Below are 9,488 nucleotides of genomic sequence, written 5' to 3' on the forward strand. Positions count from 1 at the left end.
ACAGCACGGGGTTAGATACAGAGTAAAGCTCCCTCTACACTGTCCCCCAATCCCAGGGACAGGGACAGCACGGGGTTAGATACAGAGTAAAGCTCCCTCTACACTGTCCCCCAATCCCAGAGACAGGGACAGCACGGGGTTAGATGCAGAGTAAAGCTCCCTCTACACTGTCCCCCAATCCCAGGGACAGGGACAGCATGGGGTTAGATACAGTGTAAAGCTCTCTCTACTCTGTCCCCCAATCCCAGGGACCGGGACAGCACGGGGTTAGATACAGAGTAAAGTTCTCTCTACACTGTCCCCCAATCCCAGAGACAGGGACAGCACGGGGTTAGATACAGAGTAAAGCTCCCTCTACACTGTCCCCCAATCCCAGGGACAGGGACAGCACGGGGTTAGATACAGTGTAAAACTCTCTCTACTCTGTCCCCCAAATCCCAGGGACCGGGACAGCACGGGGTTAGATACAGAGTAAAGCTCCCTCTACACTGTCCCCCAATCCCAGGGACCGGGACAGCACGGGGTTAGATACAGAGTAATGTATCTGCTCCTTGACACTGCGACGTTGTACCCACACAGCCTTGCTTGGGGCCCGGTCCGTATTGCAATAACTGGCTCCCTATTGAACCCAGCGACCCGATAGCCCCGAATGTGGAGTAGCCAATCCACTCCATCCTTCGAGGGAAGGGGGGTGTGTTTCAGGGTGGGGGTGTGAGTGGCATGTTCATGGGGTTGTTGTCCCTGTTTCCACGGTGCTGCTGTCTGTGTTTTACTGTTCCCCCCCCACCCCCCACCCCCCATTTAGATCGGACGTTTCTCATTGGCAATGCGCGAGTGGTGAACTGTGCCATCATCTTCTGTAACGATGCTTTCTGTGAGATGTCTGGCTATTCTCGAGCGGAGGTGATGCAGAAACCAGCCTGTTGTGACTTCCTGCATGGCCCACAGACCAGGAAGACAGCCATCGCTCAAATCAGGCAGGCCCTGGGCGGCTCTGAGGAGAGAAAGGTGGAGCTCTCTCTCTACAGGAAGGATGGTAAGGATCTTCCATACACACGGCAGATTCTTCAGAAACACAACAGTGTATTCTTGAAGGGTGGGCCAGAATGTATCTGCGTGTTGGAGAATCTATCTCACTTCCATGGACTCTCACAAAGGTGTGTCCAGAGACTTGGTTGAAGGAAGGGCATGATGATTGGCAACCGAATGTTCCAGGATATAGACGTTTCAGACAGGACAGGGAGGAAAGTAAAAGGGATGGTGGAGCTGCATTGCTGGTCAGGGATAATATCACGGCTGTGCTAAAGGAGGGCACTATTGAGGTCCTGGGTACTGAGGCATTATGGGTTGAGCTGAGAAATAAGAAGGATGCAGTTACATTGTTGGGGCTGTATTACAGACTTCCCGCCATGAGGTGGATGAACAAATAAGTAAACAGATTATGAATAGATGTAGAGGCAATAGGGTAGTGGTGATGGGAGATTTTAATTTTCCCAACATTGACTGGGATATACTTAGCGTCAGAGGACTGGATGGATTAGAATTTTTACGAAGCGTCCAGGAGAGTTTTCTCGGAGTATGTCAATAGTCTGATGAGGGAAGAGGCCACATTGAACCTGATACTGGGGAACGAGCCAGGACAAGTGGTAGAAGTTGCGGTGGGGGATTTCTTTGGGAAGAATGACCACAATTCTGTAAGTTTTATAATACTTGTAGATAAAGAAGAGAGTGGTCCTAAGGGAAGGGTGCTAAACTGGGCCAAGGCCAATTATATCAAAATTAGGCAGGAGCTGGGAACTATGAATTTGACATAGCTATTTGAGGGAAGTCCACAATCGAGATGTGGGAGGCTTTCAAAGATCGTGCAGGATAGGCATGTCCCGTTGAAGGCAAAGGATTGGAAGGGTAAGATTCGTGAACCGTGGATGACAGGAGAAATTGTACGACTAGCCAAGAGGAAAAGGGAAACATACATAAGGTCTAGGCAGCTGAGAACAGAACGGGCCCTGGAGGAATATCGGAAGAGTAGGACAAGTCTTAAATGAGGAATCAAGCGGGCTAAAAGGGGTCATGAAATAGCTTTAGTGAGCAGAATTAAGGAAAATCCCAAAGCATTTTATTCTTATATAAGAATTAAGTCGGTAACTAGAGAAAGGATTGGTCCACTAAAGGATAATGAAGGAAGGCTGTGTGTTGAACCTGAGCGAATGGGTGAGATTCTGAATGATTACTTTGCATCAGTGTTCACTGAGGAGAGGAACATGATGAATGTTGAGATGCGAGATAGAAGCTTGATTAGTCTGGATCACGTTGACATAAGTAGGGAAGATGTGTTGTGTGGGCAAGAGGTTATTAAGGTGGACGAACCCCCAGGACCAGATGGGATCTATGGAGCCCTAACAGTTATCATTGTGGCATCCTTAAATACAGGTGAGGTGCCGGAGGACTGGAGTGTTGCTCATGTTGTCCCCCTGTACAAGAAGGGTAGTAGGGATATTCCGGGTAACTACAGACCAGTGAACATGATGTCGGTGGTGGGGAAGTTGCTGGAGAGGGTACTGAGGGATAGGATCTATTTAATTTCATAAAAGAATGGGCTTATCAGTGATAGGCAACATGGTTTTGTGCGGGGGAGATCGTGCCTTACCAACTAGTTGGGCCGAAGGGCCCACTTCCACACTGTAGGGAATCTAATCAAAACTTAATAGAGCTCTTTGAGGAAGCAACCAAGTTGCTAGATGAAGGTTAGGGTTGGGTTTATTTTCATTAGAAAAAAGGAGATTGAAGGGGGACCTGATTGAGGTTTACAAAATCATGAAGAGTATAGTCAGGGTGATGAAGGGCTTTTGCCCGAAACGTCGATTTTCCTGCTCCTCGGATGCTGCCTGAACTGCTGTGCTTTTCCAGCATCACTAATCCAGAACCAGGGTGGATAGAGACAAGCTTTTTCCCAGGGTGAAGGATTCAATGACGAGAGGTCATGCTTTCAAGGTGAGAGGTGGAAAGTTTAAGGGGGATACACACGGCAAGTACTTTACACAGAGGGTGATGGGTGTTTGGAACACGTTGCCAGCAGAGATGGTAGAGACAGGCACGGTAGATTCATTTAAGATGCATCTGGACAGATGCATGAGTAGGTGGGGAGCAGAGGGATACAGACGTTTAGGAATTGACCGACAGGTTCAGACAGTAGATTTGGATTGGCTCAGGCTTGGAGGGCCGAAGGGCCTGTTCCTGGGCTGTGAATGTTCTTTGTTCTAATTGTCCAGTCAGGGAGAGTAGAATGAAGGGTGAACTCACGGAGTGGGTTTTGAGACAGCAGGAAGGTGAGTTACTCCAAGAAGTCAAAGATTAAAAGATGTCCTTGTTTGCCTGGGCATTGCAAGTGACAGATCGAAATCTTTCTTCAATGCGATGATGGTTTCTGCATCCCCCCGCCTGCCCCCCAGGCAGTAGGGTCCAGATTCACCCCATCCCTGTCACTGATCCTCCAACCAATAGAAAGGCTCCTTTCTGTCTGCCCCAGCTGTGCCCCTCATCATTTATCCATCACAACCATGTGCCCTCTCAGTCCCCTCTGCTCTAAGGACAACAGCCCCAGTCTGTCCAATTTCTCCTCATCACCAAAACCTTCCAAACAAACCAGGCACCATCTGGTGATTCTGATCTTTCTGAATTTGTCCCTCCCTCCCATTTCCTGATGAATTGCTGCGTTTGGATCCTCTTGAATGAAGAGTGATGGAAAATACCTCCTCAGTTCACCCACCATCTCCTTATTTTTCTTGATTGATTCTTTCTATGCAATCAACTCCCTTCATTGACTTTTTTTTCTATAAATCTCTATTGAAAAGCTTCAGTTCTGAGGAGGGGTCACTCAAATCGGAAACGTTAACTCTGATTTCTCTCCACAGATGCTGCCAGACCTGCTGAGCTTTTCCAGCAATTTCTGTTTTTGTTTTTAACATCTCTGTCTGGCCTGCCTGCTCTTGCATGTTTTTTTTAAAGAATAGTTTAGTCATTCTTTGCACTTTCATTCATTTAATATCACGTCTGATCTTCTGATCTGCCACCCACCTGCGATCTGGGTGGGAGTGAGAACGTTGGGGAGAACTTAGAGGTTTTAAGGTGATTGAGAAAACTTGCCTGGTCAAACCCACAGCAGATATGGTCCAATGTGGCTCAGTGTGAAACTATTGAACTGAATTAGCTTTATCGTCTGATATAGACATTGTGTACAACTATTCATGATGCCATCACCTTAGGTACAAAAATACTGAGGTACGGACACTTTAGTATAAATTCTTTGGAAAAAGAAAGACAAAAATAAGCAAGTAAAGAGTTCAGCAATGCAGACATTCACAAATACAGAATCATAGAAACAAATCAGAAAAATGCAGAAATAGACAGTTCCGAATAACAAAAATGCAAATTATTATTTGAATGGAAATATTTTGGGAAGTGTGGATATACAAATGGATCTGGGTGTCCTTGTACATCAGGTCAATGAAAGGAGACAGGCACGTGCAAAAATCAATAAGTATGTTGGCTTTCATTGCAAGAGGAATTGAGTTCAGGAGTAGGGATGCTTGATTGCAGTTATAGAGAGCTTAGGTGAGACCACAACTGGAGTAGTGTTTGCAGATTTGATCTCCCTACCTAAGACAAGATATACTTGCCACAGAGGGAGTGCAGTAGAAGTTCCCTAGGCTGAAATTGGGATGGCAGGACTGTCCCATGGGGAGAGACAGGTTCAAGGTCTGCATTCACTGAAAGTTTGAAGAATGAGAATGATTGAAAAGTAAATAATTCTAACCGGGCTGCACAGATGATATGAAGGGAGGAGGTCTCCTCTGGGAGGGGAGTCCAGAACTAGGGGTCACAGGCTCAGGACTGGGGTAAGACATTTAGGACTGAGATGAGGAAATATTTCTTCACTCAGATGGTGGTCAACCTGTGGAATTCTCAACCAGACAGAGTCACTGAGTATGTTTAAAAATTAAATAGATTTTCAGAGACTAAAGTTGCCAAGGGCTATGGGTGGAGGGGAGTTTAGTGGAGAGTTTGAAGATCAACTGTGATCACGTTAAATGGGGGAGATGGTCACATTTTGTCTGTGTTTCTCTACGATTGAGACTATCTTGTTTCTTTTTAATTAACTACACGTGGTGGGTCCATTGCTTTGAATTTTCTTATTGAAATCTATTGGTTTGATATATTCCAAATACCTTCTTAAATGTCTTCCACCGTACCTCTGTTATCCCAAGCCTGAATGAATTGAATTGATTGTCCCGTGTCCCGAGGCACAGTGAAACGCTTTGTCTTGGAGCAACACAGGCAGATCCCAGAGTTCAGTAGCATCGATAGTAAATAATAGGGAAACAGCGGCAATAACAAAAACACAGGTACAGGCGAATGTTAAGAGTTTGCGAGTCCATTCAGTATTCTAACACACAGGGACAGGCGAATGTTAAGAGTTTGTGAGTCCATTCAGTGTCTAACAGCAGTAGGGTAGAAACTGTTGCAAAACTGGCTTGTGTGTGTGTGTGTGTGTGTCTGTGTGTTTTTTCAGGTTTTTGTATTTTGCCAGTTCAGTTTAGTTAGTTCTGCTTTTGTGATCTTGGAGTCATAGAGTCATACAGCACAGAAACCCACCTTTGGGTCCAACCAGTCCATGCCAAACATAATCTCAAACTATACTCGTCCCGCCTGCTCCTGGCCCAGATCCCTCCAAACCCTTTCTTAATCATGTATCTATCCAAATGTCTTTTTAATGTGGCAATTGTATCACTTCCTTAAGAAGTTCATTACACACACGAACTACCCTCTGTGTGTAAAAACGTTACCTCTCATGTATCTCTTTAAATCTCTCTCCTCTCACCTTAAAAATGTGCCCCTAATCTTGAAATCCTCCATCCGAGGGAAAAGGCAACTACCCTTAACTCTATCTGTACCCCTCATTATTTTATAAACTACTATCAGATCGCATCTCAACCTCCTGTGCTCCAGTGGAAAAAAAGTCCCAGCCTATGCAGCTTTTCTTCATAACTCCAACCTTCCATACCCGGCAACATCCTGATCAATCTCTTCTGAATCCTCTCCAGTTTAATAATATCCTTCCTATAACTGGGTGACCAGAACTGGTCACTGTATTCCAGAAGAGACTTCACCAATGTCCTGTACAACCTCAACATGACTTCCCAACTCCGAAACTCAAAGGACTGAGCAATGAAAGCATGTGTGCCAAATGTCTTTTAAACCACCCTCTCTATATGTGACGGAATCTTCAAAGAATTACGTACCTGCACCCCGGGTCCCTCTTTTCTACAATGCTATCCAAGGCCCTACCATTAATGGTATAAGTTCTACCCTTGTTTGTAGCACTAAAATGCAATACCTCGCATTTATCCAGATTGAACTCCACCCGCTATTTTACAGCCCATTTTTAAAAGTTTATTATACTAGTCTCAGACTGACTCTACTCTCCCACAAACTGAAATAAATTGGAGTTGTATTATTCCTGCTGCTCCATGTGTTCAGACACAGGCCTTAGTTTTACTGCTGCATCTGTTTTTGTAATCTCTGAATGTAGATTTACTTTTCAATTTGTACTCCCTATACTTTCCTGTCACATTGGCCATTTCTTAAATGAATCCCTTACTTACTTGCCTCTTTTCAACTCTTTGATTTACTCCATCCTTGTAGATTTAATCCCCTGCCCTTAGTATTCAGTTTAAGATCCTCTCTCCGTCTCTGGTCCCAGTCCGGTTCAGGCACAGACTCTCACTTTCAGCTTCCATTTCCCAGCTGCAGTGTCCTCTGGGTCGGTGCTAAAGGCCAATTGCACGTGTACCTTCTCTGACTGGACCAGGCTTCAGTCAGCGCTGGGACCACAGCCATTCACAACCAGTTCAAACAAGTCAGACACTGGAACCAAAAACACAATCTCTAAACCTGAAGTGATGCCAAACTGGGGAGTGAATGGGGTCAATACGACCAATGAACTTGTAGGATTCCCAAATGGTTGGCTGTGACGTGAAATGCTGCTGTAGTAAGGAAGATAAGGCGCTCCTGTTACCTGGAAAACAGGTCTCACTGAGCAGCAAAACCTGAGAGAATATCTCAAACTCATCACTGACGTCATGCATATTAATAAGGTCCTGGATATTCAAACCAATCATTAGGCTTTCCTTCTAGAAGGCCAGCATAAAGTAGGTGAGATCTGCTTAAACTCTATCAAACTTGGATAGACCACATTTAGGGTATTCTGTGCAATTCTGGTCACCATGTTATAAACTGGAAAAGCTACAGAGAGAAGATTGACCAGGAATAGAAACAGAGAGTGCTGGAGAAACTCTGCAGGTCTGACAGAATCTTCTAACTTGCAATGTTCTGTACAGTCATAGAGATGTACAACATGGAAACAGACCCTTCGGTCCAACCCGTCCATGCCAACCAGATATCCCAACCCAATCTAGTCCCACCTGCCAGCACCTGGCCCATATCCCTCCAAACCCTTCCTATTCATACCCATCCAGATACCATCTCTGAGTATGGCCACATTTCTCTAAGCAACAAGTTTCTGAAGAAGGGTCACTGGACCCAAAACATTAACTCTGTTTCTTTCTCCACAGGTGCTGCCAGACCTGCTGAGTTTCTCCAGCAATTTCTGTTTGTTTCCAATTTCCAGAATCTGCTCTTCTTTGGGTTTTATTAAAACAAGTTCCACATCTTTTTATAAATAGTCTGCTTGCTTATTTTGATGAGGAACTTTACACCTCCCACATGATATTCTATCGACCACCCCATTGGGCACTTGGTGAACGGGTGCAGTCCCTGTGTCTTGCTCCTATTTGCTGTGTTTCCTGCCAAATTGGAAATGCCCCATTTTTACCCATTCTCTGCTTCCTGCCCGTTTACCACGGAGAGAGGGAGAGAGAGCTTTCGGAGAGAGGGAGAGGGAGCTCACGGAGAGAGGGAGCTCACGGAGAGAGGGAGAGGGATAGACAAACAAAGGACATGCTGAACCAGGTGTGAAGGACAGGCTTAATGTTTTGTGTTTGTTCATTTTGAGGGACATGGGGATCACTGGCTGGGCCCAGCATTTATCACCTGTCCCTAGTTGCCCCCCTTGAGAAGGTGGGGGGGTGAGCTGCCTTCTTGAACCGCTGCAGTCCATGTGCTGTGAGTAGGCCCACAATACCACAATCTGTTTCCTGCGTGTGATCCTGATGCCTGTGGGTCAGGGATTTCCTGCTGTGTGGTCTAGAGGTTATCCCAGTGCAGATATCTCCGGCTGAATTTCTGGTGGTGTTGGCAAGGTCCAGACAGGAATGCTGGAAGAGTCGTTGAGTCATAGAGGTGTACAGCACAGAAACAGACCCTTCAGTCCATCGTGTCTTTGCCAGCTATTCTAAGCTAACCTGGTCCCATTTGCCAGCACCTGGCGAATATTCCTGTAAATTGAATTGAATGGAATTGATTGTCCCGTGTCCCGAGGCACAGTGAAAACTATTGTCTTGGAGCAACACAGACAGATCCCAGAGTTCAGTAACATCGATAGTAAATAATAGGGAAACAGCAGCAATAACAAAAACACAGGGACAGGCGAATGTTTGGAGTTTGTGAGTCCATTCAGTGTCTAACAGCAGTCGGGTAGAAACTGTTGTGAAACCGGCTGGTGTGTGTGTTCAGGATTCTGTACCTTCTCCCCGATGGTAGGGGTTGTAGAAAAACATTGCCAGGGTGGGATGGATCTTTGAGAATGCTGGCGGCCTTTCCTGGACAGTGGGGCCTGGGAGATGGAGTCAATAGATGGGAGGTTGGCCTTTGTGATTGTCCGGGCCGAGTTCACCACTCTCTGTAACCGTCTCCGATCTTGAATGGTACAGTTGCCATACCAGGTAGTGATACATCCAGACAGAATGCTCTCAATGGCGCACTGACAAAAGTTGGCAAGGGTATTCACTGTCATGCCAAATTTCCTCAGCTGCCTGAGGAAGAAGAGACGTTGTTGGGCCTGGAAATGGCTGGAGAAACTCAACAGATCTGGCAGCCTCTGTGGAGAGAAAGCAGAGCTATCACTTCAGGTGCAGTGACTCTTCTTCAGAACTGATGGCAGCTTGGTAAAGGTTAAACATCACAGGAGACCAGGTTATGTCCAACAGGTTTATTTGGAAACACTCTCACTATAACGTGGGGTTGTGTAGTTTTTAACTTTGTCCACCCCAGTCCAACACTGGCTCCTCCAAGTCATGGTCAGGGTTGGTATCTATGCTGGAGAAGGGGGGAGGGAGTAAATGATAGGTGGAGATGGAGCCCAAAGAGACAAAGGAATGTGTCAGGGTCAGTCTGGGAGAATGAGTAGCTGCTGATGGAGACCATTAGTGGCTGACAATGGGTTGTTTATGGGAGCAGCCCATATGAGACACAGCCTGGTGTGCGGGGGTCGGGGTGAGGGCACGGGGGTCGGGGTGAGGGCGCGGGGGTCG

The 9,488-nt window shown here is 46.2% G+C and overlaps 1 protein-coding gene across 1 annotated transcript in view; it reads left to right on the forward strand.

The window, feature by feature from the left end:
- Positions 1-9,488, forward strand: part of LOC122548788 (potassium voltage-gated channel subfamily H member 2-like) — a 58,063-nt gene that overhangs the window by 6,781 nt on the left and 41,794 nt on the right. The window contains exon 3 of the mRNA XM_043687557.1: positions 806-1,036. Within this exon, the coding sequence (XP_043543492.1) occupies positions 806-1,036 (231 nt within the window). The remainder of the gene's footprint in view (positions 1-805; positions 1,037-9,488) is intronic.

The sequence above is a fragment of the Chiloscyllium plagiosum genome, chromosome 4 (genome assembly GCF_004010195.1).
Source record: "Chiloscyllium plagiosum isolate BGI_BamShark_2017 chromosome 4, ASM401019v2, whole genome shotgun sequence".
Taxonomy (NCBI): domain Eukaryota; kingdom Metazoa; phylum Chordata; class Chondrichthyes; order Orectolobiformes; family Hemiscylliidae; genus Chiloscyllium; species Chiloscyllium plagiosum.